This window comes from Rutilus rutilus, assembly GCF_951802725.1.
Source record: "Rutilus rutilus genome assembly, chromosome: 18".
NCBI lineage: Eukaryota > Metazoa > Chordata > Actinopteri > Cypriniformes > Leuciscidae > Rutilus > Rutilus rutilus.
In genome coordinates this window covers 31,987,171-32,004,325 of record NC_140231.1, presented here as the reverse complement: position 1 = coordinate 32,004,325, position 17,155 = coordinate 31,987,171, and the positions used below count along the sequence as shown (strand labels likewise).

Below are 17,155 nucleotides of genomic sequence, written 5' to 3'. Positions count from 1 at the left end.
CCATATTGTTGATCAAAGTTCATGTCGTTAAAATTTATTTTAGTGTTAGTTCATATTTTAACCACTAGATGACAGCTGTAAAACAGGTATTTTATTCACAGACACTGTTCAGTGTTCTGATCTCAGTGGTGTGGATATTTATGTCAAAAGCCATATTTTGAAAGAAAGTAAATTGGAAAAACATCCAGTCAAAACAATTTTTTTTTTAAATATTGATTTATCACTGCAGTGATTCAACAATGAATACTATGTTGAAACCCTTTGAACTGAAATAAATTTATTAAGTCACTCAATAAGAACAAGGTTATAAATTATAAACAAGATGTAAGTTTCTATGATACGCTAAGCTGAAAGAAATTACATTTGTGACTTGTGAACTTTGCTCACTTAGACAACTTTGGGCAATGCTTTTTCTCATGAGTTCGTCGACTAGATAATTGTCTGAAACTCTTCCCACATGAAGAGCACTGGTGCGGTTTCTCTCCAGTGTGAATTCTCTCATGATCTTTCAAGTATTTTGAGCAAGAGAAACTCTTTCCACAGTGTGAGCACTTGTACGGTTTCTCTCCAGTATGAACTCTCTGGTGTGATTTTAATTCACCGGATCTAGTGAAGGTCTTCCCACAGTCAAAGCACATATAAGGTCTCACACCAGTATGAATAATCTCATGCTGTTTTAAAATTGCGAGCAGTGAAAAACTCTTTCCACACACAGAACACACATGAGGCTTCACATCTGCATGAATGTTCACGTGTCTTTTCAGGTGTGCTGCCAAAACAAATGTCTTGTCACACTGATCATAGCCGAATGATCTTTTTCCTGAGTGAAACAGCAGATGATTTTGGAGACTAGTTGCCCATGTGAAGCTCTTTCCACACTGATGGCATGTGAAGGGTTTCTCTCCGGTGTGGATTCTCATGTGTTTCTTCAAGCCTGGTTTAGCTGTGAAGCTCCTTCCACACTGAGAGCAGGTGAAAGAACATTTCTCTCCTCCTCTTTGAGGGTTTTGTTGAGGTTTCTGAAACTGATGGCGTTTCTCCTCCACTTCACTTTGTTCCATCAGACCTAAAATGAACATATTACATTAGACAATTCAAGATTGAAATAATAGTAATGCCTAGTTTAATAACAAAAAGCAACCATGGCTCAGGTATTTAATTTTTGGTTATCAGGTGCTAAAAGTACTTCTGCAATTATAATATGTCATCAAGTCTTGCCAACTATGTGACCGCAAATGCATTTTCCCTAACTCATCTTAAAATAAACAAACTATAAGATATGAAAAAACAAGAAATGCATCTACAATACAATTTCTGTGTGACTATAAATGCATTTTCATATCTGTTCCTATACTTCCTAGTTAAAGTTATTTTACAGCTCCTATAATTTTGTAAATGAGGGTTAATAGTCTTGATGTTAATAACGTATCAAGAATGGACACCAACCTGTTTGTTCCTCTGTATCTTCATCTTTTATTCTGCAGGGTTCTTCCTCAAACTTCATCTTTACAGTAGTATGTCCGTAGTTTCTCCTGGAGTAATTCCTCCTGCTTGCTTCTTCTTCTCCTGTGGGAAGATGGGAATATTCCCCAGCATTTAAACTCTCATGAACGGCTGTGGGAGCTTCACTGACTGAAGGAGTGAATTGTGGTCGTTGTTGCTCATTTAGCAGATGATCATCACACTTACAATCACTCTCAATTATCATGTTTTCAGTGTTTTCATCAAACAGTCGTTTAGAAACAATTCCCCGATTACTGAATTTACACAAATGACCCAATTCAAGAGTTCACATTCACTTGAATCTTCATATTGTGTCGTTACCTGGAGGATCAACGACTGTTTTTATGTTTTATGATAGTTATTCATGAGGCGCTTGTTTGTCCTGAGCAGTTAAACTGTCCACTATTCTTCAGAAAAATACTAAATAAAAAACAAAATGAAAATAATGATCCCTCTTTTTTTAAGTTTTTGACATTTTGCAGATTCTGCAAAGGATATGTAAACTTATGACCACAATTGTAGCTGATTTTTGTGTTGCTCTTACATGAGATATGGTTTATCACAGATTTAACCACAATATGGCAGCTGTAAAACAAATTTTATTGTAATGAAATGAAAAACACTTTATTATCCCCAAGAGGAAATTTGCCATGAACCCAATGTTTACACTGACAATATGTTGATCCATAAACAATATATATACATAATCTAAACACTCCCTATTAAAAACACAAGTCCCTATACCTAGCCTTGCATTAATTAAATAACATTTGTTGTTTCACGTTTTAATTAAGGTGGGTATAAAATATTTTTAGAGCGTTTGTACCGTCTTCCAGAGGGCAACAACTCATAATGTGCGTGATGGGTAACCTAAAATGTTATGTTCTTCCCTGGTCATATAATGACTTTTCCTTTTCCCTATGGTCTTCATTGTTATTTTACCAGGTGTGCAAGCTAGGACTTTGCTTGAACCGGAAGATTACCAAACCATACCGTAATGCCATTTCTAATTATGCTCTCCATAACTGCCTGATAAAATAAAACATTATTGTGTGGTCTACGCTGAAAATACATGTGTCAAATTGTATCCACATGAGTCCTTATTATCCATGTGAATACCAATGTACTTGTAGGAACACAACAGGAGGTTCATTCTCATGTTGAATTTAATAGAATTTAGAATTCCTTTTGAAACCCATGAACATACTCCAACAATTTATATGAAGTTCAAACATACACTATATTGCCAAAAGTATTGGGACATCCTTCTAGTTAATTTATAGCATCAAATAAACATGAATGAACAGAAGAAGGAATGTTGTTCAAAGGGGTCATCGGATGCCCATTTTCCACAAGTTGGTATGATTCTTTAGGGTCTTCATGTAAAGTTTGTAACACACTTTAGCCCCTTTGATGCCGGGATCGATGCCGGGTTGGGGACCTAGTAACATTGCCGTGTTCAGTCCCAGAACGCGCGCTGTGTGAACAAAAACCATAATCAATGCCGTGTCGTAATGATGACGCTGAAGCCGGGATTGTTCGCCAGCTAGTAAAACGGTACATAATGTGCAAGATTATGATCGAATCAGAGAAAAAAAAGTGCACAAGCGTGGTGCACAAAGTGCACAAATCGCAGCTCATAAGCAAACTTAAGACGCTGCTGAGACATTACATGTCACATCGATGTCACGTGTCTTTACGGGATTTTTACGGGTTGTATGTGAACAACAATTTTCCTCTGATTCCGGAAAATCACTGGCAGTGTGAATGAACTAAATTCAAACGAACCCGGGTCAAATCCCGGGTCACTTTATCCGTGTATTTTCCGGAATCTCTGTGTGAAAGGGGCTTTTGGTTAAAATTCCTCAATGGTTGTGTAAAACAACACGCTTTTTACCTCCTCAAAAACAGCTCTGTTCACAGCGACCCGTTTCGGTGCATGTCTCTTTAAATGATAATGAGCAACTGCTCACCACCCCTCTCTTCCATAGGGCGTGTCGACACAAGACAAGTAAAGTGCTGTCTTTGCGGACAGTATACAAATGGCTGAGGGCGGAAATATGCTAATACAGGACAGTCTGTCCACGGTCGTGGGCGGAGCATGAGTAATATGACATCATATTGCTCAGAAAATCCAAATGGCTTGATTATTGAGTGTTTAGGCTTTTTGAGGTTTTAATAAAAAAAAGGAGTGAAAGGATTGTTTTTATTGTATGGTGGTTGAGTCCACACACTGCAAAGACACATTTACATGCAAACACCATATAAAAATGAATTTTGCATCCGATGACCCCCTTAACCACGGAAAGACGTCAGTACACACAGTTTTTCAAGTTCAAATCCTCCAATGTTAATCTACTAACTCTCCCGATTGCTTAGTCGGACAAAAATGGCGGATTCTGCGGATGGCGGATTATGATTGGTCAGATCGCCTGTCAATCAAACACCCTGCGAAGGGTCAGTTGGGAACAACAGCAACTCAGCCACGAAGTGGTAGGCCACGTAAAATCACAGAGCGGGGTCAGCGCATGCGGAGGCGCACAGTGCGCAGATATCACCAACTTTCTGCAGAGTCAATACCTACAGACCTCCAAACTTCACATGGCCTTCAGATTAGCTCAAGAACAGTGTGTAGAGAGCTTCATGGTACGGGTTTCTATGGCCGAGCAGCTGCATCCGCCACTGGAGTCTAGGGAAGTAGAGATGTGTTCTCTGGATTGACGAATCTGGGTTTGGTGGTTGCCAGGAGAATGGTTCTTGCCTGATTGCTTTGTGCCAAGTTTGGTGGAGGGGGGATTATGGTGTGGGGTTGTTTTTCAGGGGTTGGGCTTGGTCCCTTAGTTCCAGTGAAAGGAACTCTTAATGCTTCGGCATACCAAGACATTTTGGACAATTTCATGATCCCAACTTTGTGGGAACAGTTTGGGGATGTTCCTGTTCCAACATGTCTCCACACCAGTGCACAAAGCAAGGTCCATAAAGACATGGATGAGCGAGTTTGGTGTCGAGGAACTTGACTCGCCTGCACAGAGTCCTGACCTCAACCCAATACAACACATAGCGACCCCTACAGGGAAACTACAATGTCATATGCAAGTTATATGAAGTAATGTTTAACAGTGTAGAAGTCTAGGGGGTTACATGAATATCAAATTATTTACTTGTGAATGTGAACTTTGCTCACTTAGATAACTTTGGACAATGCTTTTTCTCATGAGTCCGTTGATGAGATAAAGTGGTGAAACTCTTCCCACATGAAGAGCACTTGTACGGTCTCTCTCCAGTATGAATTCTCTCATGATCTTTCAATGTTCCTGACATAGAGAAACTCTGTCCACAGTGTGAGCACTTGTACGGTTTCTCTCCGGTATGAATTCTCTCATGATCTCTCAAGGTTCCTGACCGAGTGAAACTCTGTCCACAGTGTGAGCACTTGTACGGTTTCTCTCCAGTATGAATTTTTTCATGATCTTTCAAGGTTCCTGACCGAGTGAAACTCTTTCCACAGTGTGAGCACTTGTGCGGCTTCTCTCCAGTATGAATTCTCTCATGAGCTTTCATGTCACCTGACTGAGCGAAACTCTGTCCACAGTGTGAACACTTGTACGGTTTTTCTCCAGTATGAATCCTCTGGTGTGTTTTTAAGTCATTGGATCTAGTAAACTTCTTCCCACAGTCCAAGCACACATAAGGTCTCACACCAGAATGAATAATCTCATGCTGTTTCAAAAATTCGAGCAGTGAAAAACTCTTTCCACACACAGAACACACATGAGGCTCCAAATCTGCATGAATTTTCATGTGTCTTTTCAGGTGCTCAGCCAAAATAAATGTCTTGTCACACTGATCACAGCCGAATGATCTTTTTCCTGAGTGAATCAGCAGGTGAGTTTTGAGATTACATGCCCATGGGAAGCTCTTTCCACACTGATGGCATGTGAAGGGTTTCTCTCCGGTGTGGATTCTCATGTGCATCTTCAAGCCTGGTTTAGTTTTGAAGCTCTTTCCACACTGAGAGCAGGTGAAAGAACATTTCTTTCCTCTTCTTTGAAGTTTCTTCCTCTTCTTCAGTTTCTGAAACTGATGGTGTTTCACCTCCACTTCACTTTGTTCCATCAGACCTAAAACGAACATATTACATTAGACAAATCAAGACAGAAATAAAAGCAATCCCTAGTTTAACCCTCTGGGGTCTAAGGTGTTTTTGGGGTCCTTGAGATGTTTTTACATGTCCTGACATTTGTGCTTTATTCAGTTGCTTATATATTAATGGCAAAGGTGTCATTACACTATATTTAGCACAAACAGGGCTACCATAATATGTAAGCAACATGTATGTACATGTTTGTATTTTTGAGAGAATAATGTTTATGCATGGTTATTGAAAAATATAAAAATTAAAGTTTCTGAAATAAGGCCACAAAACACATACTAAATATGTGTCCACAAGACTTTTGACTAATGGATGTCGTCGCCTAGAGTTTTTGCTTCAAAATTATTTGAAAATCATCCTGCCAATCATTCACATAAAACAATACGTGAATGATCATGAATAATGCTGTGATTCACACCTGAGAAGAAAATGACTCGCATAATAATCCTTTCATGAGAGGGAACCACAACCATATTTCGTCTGTAACATATCGTTTTTATGATATATTAGCATATAAATGGTGGGGGCGGCAGTGGTTCAGTGGTTCATGTAGGTTGTCTACAAACCAAAAGGTTGGTGGTTCAATCCCCGGTTCCACCTGACCAAGTGCCGAGGTGTCCATGAGCAAGACACCTAACCCCAGCTGCTCCCGACGAGCTGGATGGCGCCTTGCATGGCTGACACCGCCGTCGGTGTATGAATGAGAGAGTGAATGGGTGAATGTGAGGCTATGTAAAGCGCTTTGGTGGCCATAGGTCTGTGAAAGCGCTATATAAATGCAGTCCATTTACCATATAAATGTTAATTTGCAGTTTAATACGTTGCTTATACAAATTTTATTTCAACATATTTCAGTCAATTTTTACTCATCCCAGTATAGCAATATAGTTTGGTAAAAGCTAAACTAATAGATGTGTTCATGTAAAAATAACATGTTTACTAATGTAAGTTTGAGTGTGAATGAATGGCACAGATGCGCGCTGTTGTTTACTACATCTGTGCAGTTCATTCATTCACACACAGACACGCGATTCATATTTTAAAAGTCTTTTTGCGGTTTACAGACACTATTCCATATCACGATTAGAACAAAGCACATAAGAATAAAGAACTTACTATTCACAGTCCTCAGCTGGATCCATTGCTCCTCGAAGTAAAATTAAACCAGCACTTCTGAGGTAAATTTCCTAGGATTATTATTACGCTAGTATTATTCCTCACAGCGTAGCAAGACGACGTAAAGTACATTAATCTGATTAAACTTGATGTGTTTTATCGAGTTGATGTGGGCGTTGACAGGTTTGCATGGATTGCCTCAGATCATTTGCGTTTGAATAGCGCACGCTCTCCATAGGCGTGTTCACATTAGCAGATAATGAGCTGAAATGAGAACGACTGACATCTCTCTCTTTTCATACAGATTACATAAACAGAGAATATTTGTTTTTTTATATAAATTACTAGTGGTCGACCGATATATCGCCAAGGCCATTTAAAAATGGCAAATATCAGCCGATACGTTTTTCTGATTGGCCGATGTGTTGGAAGCGGGACTTTTATTGTGACTGCAGATTCAAGAAGTTGCCATCTAAAATAGAAACATGTTTATTTTAAAGATTTGTTTTCTAATTTATTTCTAATTTATTAAATATTGATTAAAATAAATATGAAGTGTATATATATATATATATATATATATACACACATATATAAAATATTGGCTTTATATAGGCCATCGGCCACCCTGCTCTCTAAGATATCGGCATCGGCAATCAAAAAAACAATATCGGTCGACCACTATAAATTACTTAATTTAAAAGAAGACAATTCAAGCTTTATAAAGACATGTGACTGAGTATTCGCTGAGTTACAGTTCTGAGTTTACGTTTCAGAATGGACTTCACTGACAGAGAAAAGGCAGAACTCGCATTATGTTTCTTTTTCTTTTTTTGGCGAAAAACACAACATTTTATTTTTATTGTGAGTATACACAAAAAAAAGACACTTAACAGGATCGAATGATGTACAACACTTATATGTAAGATAAAAATATTTAGTATTGAGTATTTTGAGTCTCTTTTGCACTGATTAGAAAAAAAAAGCGAGCTTGTCGCGCCGGCGCAACAGCCGACCCCAGAGGGTTAATAGCAGTTATTAATGAAGTATCAAGAATGGACACCGACCTATTTGTTCCTCTGTATCTTCACATTTTATGCTGCAGGGTTCTTCCTTAAACTCCATCTTTTGAGTGTTTTGTTGAGGTTTCTGAAACTGATGGAGTTTCTCCACCACTTCACGTTGTTCCATCAGACCTAAAACGAGCATATTACATTAGACAATTCAAAATTGAAATAACAGTAATCCGTAGTTTAATAGCAGTTATTAATGAAGTATCAAGAATGGACACCAACCTATTTGTTCCTCTATATCTTCATCTTTTATTCTGCAGGGTTCTTCCTTAATCTCCATCTTTACAATAGTATGACAGTAGTTTCTCCTAGAGTAATTCCTCCTGCTTGCTTCTCCTGTGGGAAGATGGGAATATTCCCCAGTATTTTAACATGTCAACAGCTGTGTGTTCATTTAACAGATGCTTAACATTTTTGCATATTAGACTAGCCATAAGCTTTGTTTACACTTTCGCCTGATACAGCTGACAGAAAACATACAGTTATACAATAGTGTAGTGTGTCATTCCTGGGATTCAGTGCCTTTGTGTCCTTAGATCATGATCTTACTGCCTTAAAATGTTGAACAATATCAATTTTAAAGCTGTCTTTGAGGCCATTCACATGTCACGTCTTTTGTGTGCTCAAACAGAGAGCGCAACGTCGCAGCACTCACATGCTCGTTTTTTTGCATGTCCCTCAATTTATTGTCCACACTGTTATTTTTGATTACTTTCCCTTTAAATGAAAGTTGGAAAAACTCAAATTGGGTGATTTTAATTGTCTATTTTTTCCAATGATAAATGTGGTCAACTTTAGTATGTCCACCATGTTTAAGTAAAAAATGAAAAAAGTTAGTAGAACCAAACCTGTACAGTAGAACCAAAACTGTAACCATTTCTAATTATTGTTGTTGTTCTGGTTGTGTGTGTGAGTGAGTGAGTGAGTGAGTGAGTGAGTGAGTGAGTGAGTGTGTGTGTGTGTGTGTGTGTGTGTGTGTGTGTGTGTGTGTGTGTGTGTGTGTGTGTGTGTGTGTGTGTGTGTGTGTGTGTGTGTGTGTGTGTGTGTTGAAGAAATGTGAATGTTTTCTATTTGTATGTATCTGTTTTATAATGTACTTAGAAATGCCCAACCAGGGACAGGAGTTGAAAATTAGCATTAGCTATAAACTCTATATGCTGCGCGTCAGTTACAGGCTTTGTATTGTAACAATGTTTGACTGTATGGTCCCTGTTAAATAAATAAATAAATAAAATAAAGAAAGGTCCTATTTTAAAAATTACAGTTTTAACCCTTTCCCGCATTGAGGTCACTACAGTGGACAGCTATTCAAAAAGCATTTTCTTGCATGGGTTTTGATCGCATAGTTGTGCATCAGCCTCTACAGTGGACCCTAGTGCATCATCCTATGCATTGCCACCAAGTGGAAAGACATTGAATGTCGATTTTATTTTCATTTAAACCAAGATGGCCGATGGCCAGTCAGAAATGCCAAGTTGCTCCGGAATATCCATCCATTCCTTCTATCCTATGCACGTTACTTGTAATGCATTACTTTACTCGTAACATCAAAAAGTAATAATCTGATTATGTAACATGTTACTTGTAACAGATTACTTTACTCGTAACATCAAAAAGTCATTCCGATTACATAATGCGTTACTTGTAATGCATTACTTTAATTATTTTAATTTCGTTCAGTTAGAGAACAGACACTACAATTAAAAACTGAACGTGTCTGCTCAGTTCAGCGTGAGCTGAACGAGAGTCACAACACTGATCTGCAGCAGGAGTCAGATTTCACCTCACTTAGCCTAACTCTTGACTGACAAGATTTGGTTTCAAAGCGAAATGAAAAAGTCCATATTTTGGCGAGTTTGTCATTGTACTGCTTTGTTGTTGTGTTTTTCATTAAGAATAATAATGAAGCCACCAAACAATTGCTGCTCCCGAATTGGCGCTAATTTGAAAGTGAAAGTAAAAGGATCAACGCCTGTGCAGCAGTGAGCATTTTACTTTCACTTTCAAATTAGCTCAAGTGAAGCATGTTACTTGTAATGCATTACTTTACCCCTTACATCAAAAAGTAATCTGATTGCATTATACATGTTACTAACACTGCTCATCTGAACATCTGAAAATCTATTTGAAAAATATGTGAAAATATGTGAAAATATGTGAAAAAAATGTAATCATGCCCTAAGAGCAATAAAAACACATAAAAAAAATCCTGATTGAGGTTGTCATATTTTAAATTCATGCGTGAAAGGGTTAAAGCAACTCATGCAACTCTTTATTTGATAAACCTTCTACAGCATGTTAGCTTATTTTTGCTAAGACATGGTACAGTGGCTGATTTTAGGTTTGTAAAAAAAAAACACAAAAAAACACTTGCATCACAATAAGCGTTTTATTTTATTTATTATAATAACAACGTTATTATTTTTTAATGATATAGACTAAGTAAAACTATAATAAATATGTAATACAGTGGACATATTTAGCAAAATACTCCTCTCTATAGCTAATTTTACGTGCTATGGTCATCAAATGGCTTACCTGAGGTAAATGTAATGTTATGTGACATTGTTCTCGTTTTATTGACCTCTTTCCGAGGTTGAAAAACACTGATTAATCAATATTATGTATGAGGCATACACATTTCGGTAAGTTGTATCCTTCAACATACCTACTGTTGATTCGTGTTTATTTACTATTAACTAGTAAAGAGTAAGAGATAATCGGTTCACGTGCTGCTTGAACTGAGGCGTTGCAGCGAAACCAAACCGGTATTTATTGTTTGAATTTCGTAATAAAATTGACAGAATCGGAGAGCTGAGAATTAGTTAAAACAACAGCCCATGCAGCCGGCGTTTCCCACGCACTTTTAGACGCGACATGTTGTGAACAGCCAGAAAAGCTCCGTTTCTCCCATCATCACCATCTCTCTCCAAACTACTGCACACATACGGAAATTATAAATGAGTATGAATTGTTACAACATAAAAACTAACTCACGTTAGACTCCAGCTGAAAATTTCACCAAGATGTTTTACTTGTGTGTTGTGAGTGTGACTGAGGGAACACTATTCGTCTTCATTTACTGTTGGATTCTTCTTCTTCTTGTACGGTTTAATGGCGGTTGACAAGCCAACTTATGGTGTATTACCGCCATCAACTGGACTGGAGTGTGAAGCATCTCATAACAAAAACATAACAAGGGGATTTAATTTAATTTAAATAACACATTTTATTTTCTGCTCCTCTGTTACCGCTATGGTCCAGGTGTACTCATAGTCATCGCCCCGCTACAATAAACTCACATTGCATACATGCTATGGTCATCCATACACACACATTCATATACAGTACCATATTCATATTTTACCAGTTAGTAGATTGGTTGTGTGATATTGGTCAAGTATAGGTCTCTGCAGGACAGTGGAGTTACCAGACCAGTGGGCGAGGCCATCCCAAGAAGAGGGCGGAGGCTTCACAGCCCGTGTCTCTGATACACTGCCAAAAACTAAAACATCTGTTTTGACTGTTTGATTATCATCTCTATCAAGGTCATAATCACGTGGCATTGCAGTTCAGTTTATTATCTGCATGCGTTTTAAAGCCGCATCAGTCAAAATTTTTAGAAATATGTTTTTCTGATTACACACATCTGAAGCACGAGCACAGAAAGCTGGATGTCAGACGTCAGTATTAAACTAAGCTCTTTCAGGACTTATTGCGCTTAAAATGTCAAATACACACAAGGTTATGTCAAAAACATGCAAAGTTCTCATAAACAGTCAGTTATGTCTGAGTAAACAGCAGGGAAATAAATCACATGAGTATATTATCTGTGTGTGCCGAGTAATATACAGGACCTACTGCAATATCTGCTGTTAATATGAATCAAACAACAAAAGGAAAACAGAAAATCACTCACTGAATTGATTGATTTTTTTTTTTTATATAGCTTTAATAAGAATACATTTCTTACTTGAATCCTGCTGTTACATGCTCTGGCAAGGAGAAAAACATGGAGGACTGTGTTCACATTTTACATTTACATTTATTCATTTAGCTGACGCTTTTATCCAAAGCGACTTACAATTGCTATATATGTCAGAGGTCGCACGCCTCTGGAGCAACTAGGGGTTAAGTGTCTTGCTCAGGGACACATTGGTGTCTCACAGTGGATTCGAACCCGGGTCTTTCACACCAAAGGCATGTGTCTTATCCATTGCGCCACACCACCCCACAGTGTTCAGCTCACTGAGGGAAGGGTCTATGGTAAATAGACCCTATAATAATGCAGTGTGACATCACAACAGCTAGAATCTGCAAATGACTTGTTCTGAAACACTGCTTATGATTTATGGGGATTAAAAAAAGGAGTGGGTGGATTTTTACCATTATAGGGTGGTTGTGTACACACACTGCTGACACACAATTATGTTCAAACACCATGTAAAAGTGAAATTTGCATTACAGGTCCCCTTTAACTGAAGTAATTCTGTTGAAATTCCACCTTTTGCCAAATCTGAATATCAAATCATTTTCTTTAAAGTGATGGATCTGAATGTGAACTTTGCTCACTTACACAACTTTGGGCAATGCTTTTTCATATGAGTTCGTTGACCAGATAATTGGCTGAAACTCTTCCCACATAAAGAGCACTGGTGCGGTTTCTCTCCAGTGTGAATTCTCTCATGATCTTTCAAGGATGATAAATGAGCAAAACTCTGTCCACAGTGTGAGCACTTGTACGGTTTCTCTCCGGTGTGAATTCTCTGGTGTGATTTTAAGTCACCGGATCTAGCGAAGTTTTTCCCACAGTCCAAGCACACATGAGGTCTCACACCAGTATGAATACTCTGGTGAATTTTTAAATATTGGAGTTGTGAAAAACTCTTTCCACAATCAGAACACAGGTGAGGCTCCACATCTGCATGAATTTTCATGTGTCTTTTCAGTTCCGCTTTCAAAATAAATTTCTTTTCACACTGATCACAGCAGAATGATTTGTTTCCTGAGTGAAAGAGCAGGTGAGTTTTGAGACTACTTTCCCATGAGAAGCTCTTTCCACACTGATGGCATGTGAAGGGTTTCTCTCCGGTGTGGATTCTCATGTGCATCTTCAAGCTTGATTTAGTTGTGAAGCTCTTTCCACACTGATGGCATGTGAAGGGTTTCTCTCCGCTGTGGATTCTCATGTGTTTCTTTAAGCTTGATTTAGTTTCGAAGCTCTTTCCACACTGAGAGCAGATGCAAGAACATTTCTCCCCTTTTCTTTGAGTGTTTTGTTGAGGTCTCTGAAACTGATGGAGTTTCTCCTCCTCTTCACTTTGTTCCATCAGACCTAAAACAAACACATTACATTTCAAGATTAAAATAAAAGTAAGTAACAGTAAAGTAAAAGTAACAGGTGCATTTTTCCAAACTCATCTTAAAATTACACAAACTATAAGATATTATCTGAGCTGTAAAATAACATTAACTAGGAACAGGTATGAAAATACAAGATGAGTTTGGGAAAATGCATCTACAATACAACATTGTGTCAATAAATCCATTTTCCCAAACTCATCTTGTATTTTCATATCTGTTCCTAGTTGATGATGTTATTTTACAGCTTATATAATTGTGTAAATGAGGGTTTATAGTCTTAATGTTCTTCGGCGGTTATCAATAAAGAAACAAGAATGGACACTGACCTATTTGTTCCTCTGTATCTTCATCTTTTATTCTGCAGGATTCTTCCTCAAAATCCATCTTTACAATAATATGTCAGTAGTTCCTCCTGGAATAATTCCTCCTGCTTGCTTCTTCTTCTCCTGTGGGAAGACATGCATGTTTAACAGTATTTTAATAGGTCAATAGCTGTGTGGTGCTTAGGCTAACCTTTTTAGCATATTAGCCTAGCCGTAAGCCTTGTTTACACTTTTGCCTGATACAGGACCGTTTAAACTGTAGTGACTCTCCGCTCTCTAGTGATCAGAACACAAATCCTAGCTACATATGCTTCATATTTAAGATATTAAATGATTTGTAGATTATATAGATAACGGTTTCATGAAAACATTTGCGATTGGTTTGTAAACGGTATTATTACACATGTTCGGGCTGTTCTTGATGCATTTACACCATTCTGACCGGCAGGTGTCGCCAGCGTTCGGCGCTTCCAAAGAGTGAATCATTCAAAAAGAGTAAACTCACTTCGAGTTTATTCGGTGTACAAAAATCACTCCCATAATCACAACTTCTTTCCAGACTGCAGCGCACAACAGTTTATCATAAATGAGTATGAATTGTAACATGAAAACTAACTCACTTTATAGACTCCAGCTGAAGATGTTTCACTTGTGGTCAAAGAGTCAATATAAGTTCTTTGTTGTGGCTGAGGTAACACACCATTCGTCTTCCTCTATTGTGGGATTAATGGCGGGTTGTGAACTAACCACACAGTCTGCCATCTACTGTGCTGGAGTGAGAAGAGAATTCAGTGATATAAGGCTGAGTTCCTTACATTCTAACTTTATTATAGCTCTAAAATCAGCAACAATTCTCTCCTCATTTCCCCCATTTACATTCAGTTGTTCTACTGAGCGTTTCTCACACCTTCATCACTCTGTGATCTTCATCACCCCTAGGAAAGGTTGCACACCCTCCACCATCCCTTTTATCCTTCCTCATGATGAACATGTAGTCTGGGTTTAACTGCAGCTTCACTGCATTGAGTCTAAAATCAATTACAGTTGTTATATTGTCTGTACATTTGTATGAAGCTTTTGACTTTTTACAATAACTGAGCATGCCCATCAAAAAAACATTTATTGTAGGCTATTTAAAAATATATATATATTGGAAAGATTTGTTTAAAATATATGAGTCACACAGACTGTCAACAGGTAAATGATTTCTTTCTTAAAATGTCTATAAATTATAACTTTGAAAATGGTAACTGGTTTCCCACCAATCATGTCTTTTTCTCTTTTTAGTTTAACAGAACATGTAAGTGTGAGCAGCTCTGTTCAGTTAATAGTCATTTTTTGAAAAAAGGTTGAACAAATTGCAACAGAAGCAAACTCAACTGATTTTGTATCCTCAATATGTCCTGAGTAAGGAAAAAAAAAAAAGCCCAGAAGAATCCCATTTGGGGAAAGTTTCGAAAAAGACCCAAATATAGCCTATTCATACGCCTATTCATTCTTTTTCTCACGGGAATAGGGTGAAAAATGTTAACCTTTAGATATCATCATGAAAATTACTGAGTTGATTACTTACATAAAGACACAAAAAAAATGTATTACAAGTTTTTTGAAATGGTTTGTTAACATGGACAAACGGTGCATAATTTAATTACGTATGTGCTAATTTGCATAAATACCGCAACAGATCTAAACATTGGGTATAGCCAGGTGAAAATGTCTTGTTGAATCTTGTTGACACATAACAGTAAAATACTTGATGTTAAGGTATGAATGGAACCCATTTAGGCTACCCATGCGCATTAATACAAAGAGACAGGAAGGAGGACTTTAAACCAGCCTTTATTAATTATTATTGCAGAGATGGGGGTTGGGGCTGGGTCTGTGGGACTGTTTCTGGGGATTCACTTTTTATTTTGCCTACCTTTTGTCTTCTGCTTTCTCCTTACCATTGTCTCCTGTTCTTCCCTCAGACTCGTCCCCCAGAAACAGTCCCACGGACCCAGCCCCAAACCCCATCTCTTAAAAATTAATAAAGGCTGGTTTCTAAAATACTTCTTCTTGTCTCTTTGTATTAATGCGCATGGGTAGCCTAAATGGGTTCCATTCATACCTTAAAGGGGCATTCCACCCATTTGAACATTGTTTTTTTATTTAAAGTGGGTCATATATGTAGTCGAAATGTAAAATAAATTTTGAATTTGGTGCCTTCGTGACCGAGGAAAGACAAAAAATAACTTCAGGACGCATTTGTATGAAAGACAACAACTCCCACAATGCACCACATTGCACAGCTCCGCAAGCCACTCCCACTAATCCAGAAAGCGCATATCTGCCTATAAGAGAAATCACTCTTCCGTCTACAAGGCTAGCTACCACCAGAGCTTGAAATTCATTTCACATTCACACAAAATGTCTAGTTAGTTGGCGAACTCATTACTCCTCGTTTGTATTTCTTTCGAAAAGGTGAATTATTGCATGGTACCTGGATGTTCAGTCAGAACATATGCGGTGCGAAACTAGGATAGTTCTCAACACAAACGTCCGTGTCCTCGTCTGATTCAGAGATTTCGTCCAGGAGAAATTGTCATCGTTGAAATTCTTTGCCGCAGACGGACTCTATCTCTGTGTTCGTAGTTGCATCTTACAGTCTATGAGTTGCATAGTGAGATCACCGGCGCCACCAGTCCGCCCTAACTCGAGCCAGTCCGGGCTCCTCGTCCACGGCAGGCAGGTCTTCTGCCTCGGCTGCTCTTCGCTATAATGCGGCTTGTAAAGGTAGCCACAAACACCTGATTCAAGCATCAGACTTCCGAAATCCTCTTCTTCTATATCATATTGAGCACTCTCCTCCGCTATTGTCATAACTTTACATCTGGCTCCACAGCGCCTGTTAGCTTAGCTTCAAACAAGATGGAGGATATTGCTTTCAGTTTCAGAGAGTAAAGTCCCACCCACTGATCTGTAATAGGTCTGTAGCGTGAGCGGGTCCCGCCCCCTGGGAAAGATGAGGAACTAGTGCTTGTAGTCTCAACAGAAATCCCCCCCTCTTACACTTCCTCCTACAATGACGCAAAATGACGATTTTTGCGTCATTGTAGGAGGAAGTGTAAAAGGTAAATAACGGATTTCTCCCGTCTCAGGGGAAAATGAGAGTGTTGCACGACCATTCAATAGTATGACTGGGTTTCTAACAATGCAAAGCTTAATGCAAATGGGTGGAGTGTCCCTTTAACATCAGGTATTTTACTGTTATGTGTCAACAAGATTCAACAAGACATTTTCACCTGCTAGACCCAATGTTTAGATCTGTTGTGGTATGTATGCAAATTAGCACATATGTAATTAGATTATGCACCGTTTGTCCATGTTAACAAACCATTAAAAAAAACGTGTAATAAATTTTTTGTTGTTGTTGTCTTGATGTAAGTAATCAACTCAGTAATTTTCATGGTGATATCTAAAGGTTAAAATTTTTACCCTATTCCCGTGAGAAAAAGAATGAATAGGCGTATGAATAGGCTATATTTGGGTCTTTTTCTAAACTTTCCCCTAATGGGATTCTTCTGGGCTTTTTTTCCCCCTTACTCAGGACATATTGAGGATACAAAATCAGTTAAATTTGC

The 17,155-nt window shown here is 38.2% G+C and overlaps 2 protein-coding genes and 1 long non-coding RNA gene across 5 annotated transcripts; all 3 read right to left on the bottom strand.

Annotated features, from left to right (window-relative positions):
• Window positions 1–383: 383 nt before the first annotated feature.
• On the bottom strand, window positions 384–1,894 carry LOC311276694 (uncharacterized protein; the record flags this gene model as incomplete). Its single annotated transcript, XM_084386537.1, has 2 exons — window positions 1,447–1,894; window positions 384–1,066 (listed from the first exon to the last, which is right to left on the bottom strand). Exons 1-2 carry the CDS (start codon window positions 1,706–1,708, stop codon window positions 384–386), a joined length of 945 nt encoding a protein of 314 aa, XP_084242663.1. The 5' UTR covers window positions 1,709–1,894.
• Window positions 1,895–2,083: 189 nt separating this feature from the next.
• On the bottom strand, window positions 2,084–10,953 carry LOC311276692 (uncharacterized protein). 2 transcript variants are annotated; one of them, XR_014625116.1, is made up of 6 exons: window positions 10,843–10,951; window positions 8,068–8,181; window positions 7,840–7,968; window positions 4,688–5,624; window positions 2,487–2,980; window positions 2,084–2,373 (listed from the first exon to the last, which is right to left on the bottom strand). XR_014625116.1 is itself a non-coding variant. In XM_084386534.1 (5 exons), exons 2-5 carry the CDS (start codon window positions 8,123–8,125, stop codon window positions 2,905–2,907), a joined length of 1,200 nt encoding a protein of 399 aa, XP_084242660.1. In that variant the 5' UTR covers window positions 8,126–8,181; window positions 10,843–10,953; the 3' UTR covers window positions 2,087–2,904. The 2 variants fall into 2 exon arrangements, 1 of the variants encoding a protein (XP_084242660.1); XM_084386534.1 differs by having other exon boundaries at window positions 2,087–2,980; window positions 10,843–10,953.
• Window positions 10,954–11,797: 844 nt separating this feature from the next.
• Window positions 11,798–14,127, bottom strand: LOC311276695. Of its 2 annotated transcripts, XR_014625119.1 has the most exons (3): window positions 13,536–13,973; window positions 12,081–13,180; window positions 11,798–11,865 (listed from the first exon to the last, which is right to left on the bottom strand). It is a non-coding gene; the product is annotated as an uncharacterized lncRNA (long non-coding RNA). The 2 variants fall into 2 exon arrangements; XR_014625118.1 differs by lacking the exon at window positions 11,798–11,865 and having other exon boundaries at window positions 12,543–13,180; window positions 13,536–14,127.
• Window positions 14,128–17,155: the final 3,028 nt, after the last annotated feature.

Coding starts and splice junctions, on each gene's coding strand:
- LOC311276692 (XM_084386534.1), bottom strand. CDS start 8,125: ATGGAGATTAAGGAAGAACCCTGCAGAATAAAAGATGAAGATATAGAG. Junction 7,969..8,067: donor AGATATAGAGGAACAAATAG/GTTGGTGTCCAT, acceptor TGCTCGTTTTAG/GTCTGATGGAACAACGTGAA. Junction 2,981..4,687: donor CATTGTCCAAAGTTATCTAA/GTGAGCAAAGTT, acceptor TTGTTCACACAG/CGCGCGTTCTGGGACTGAAC.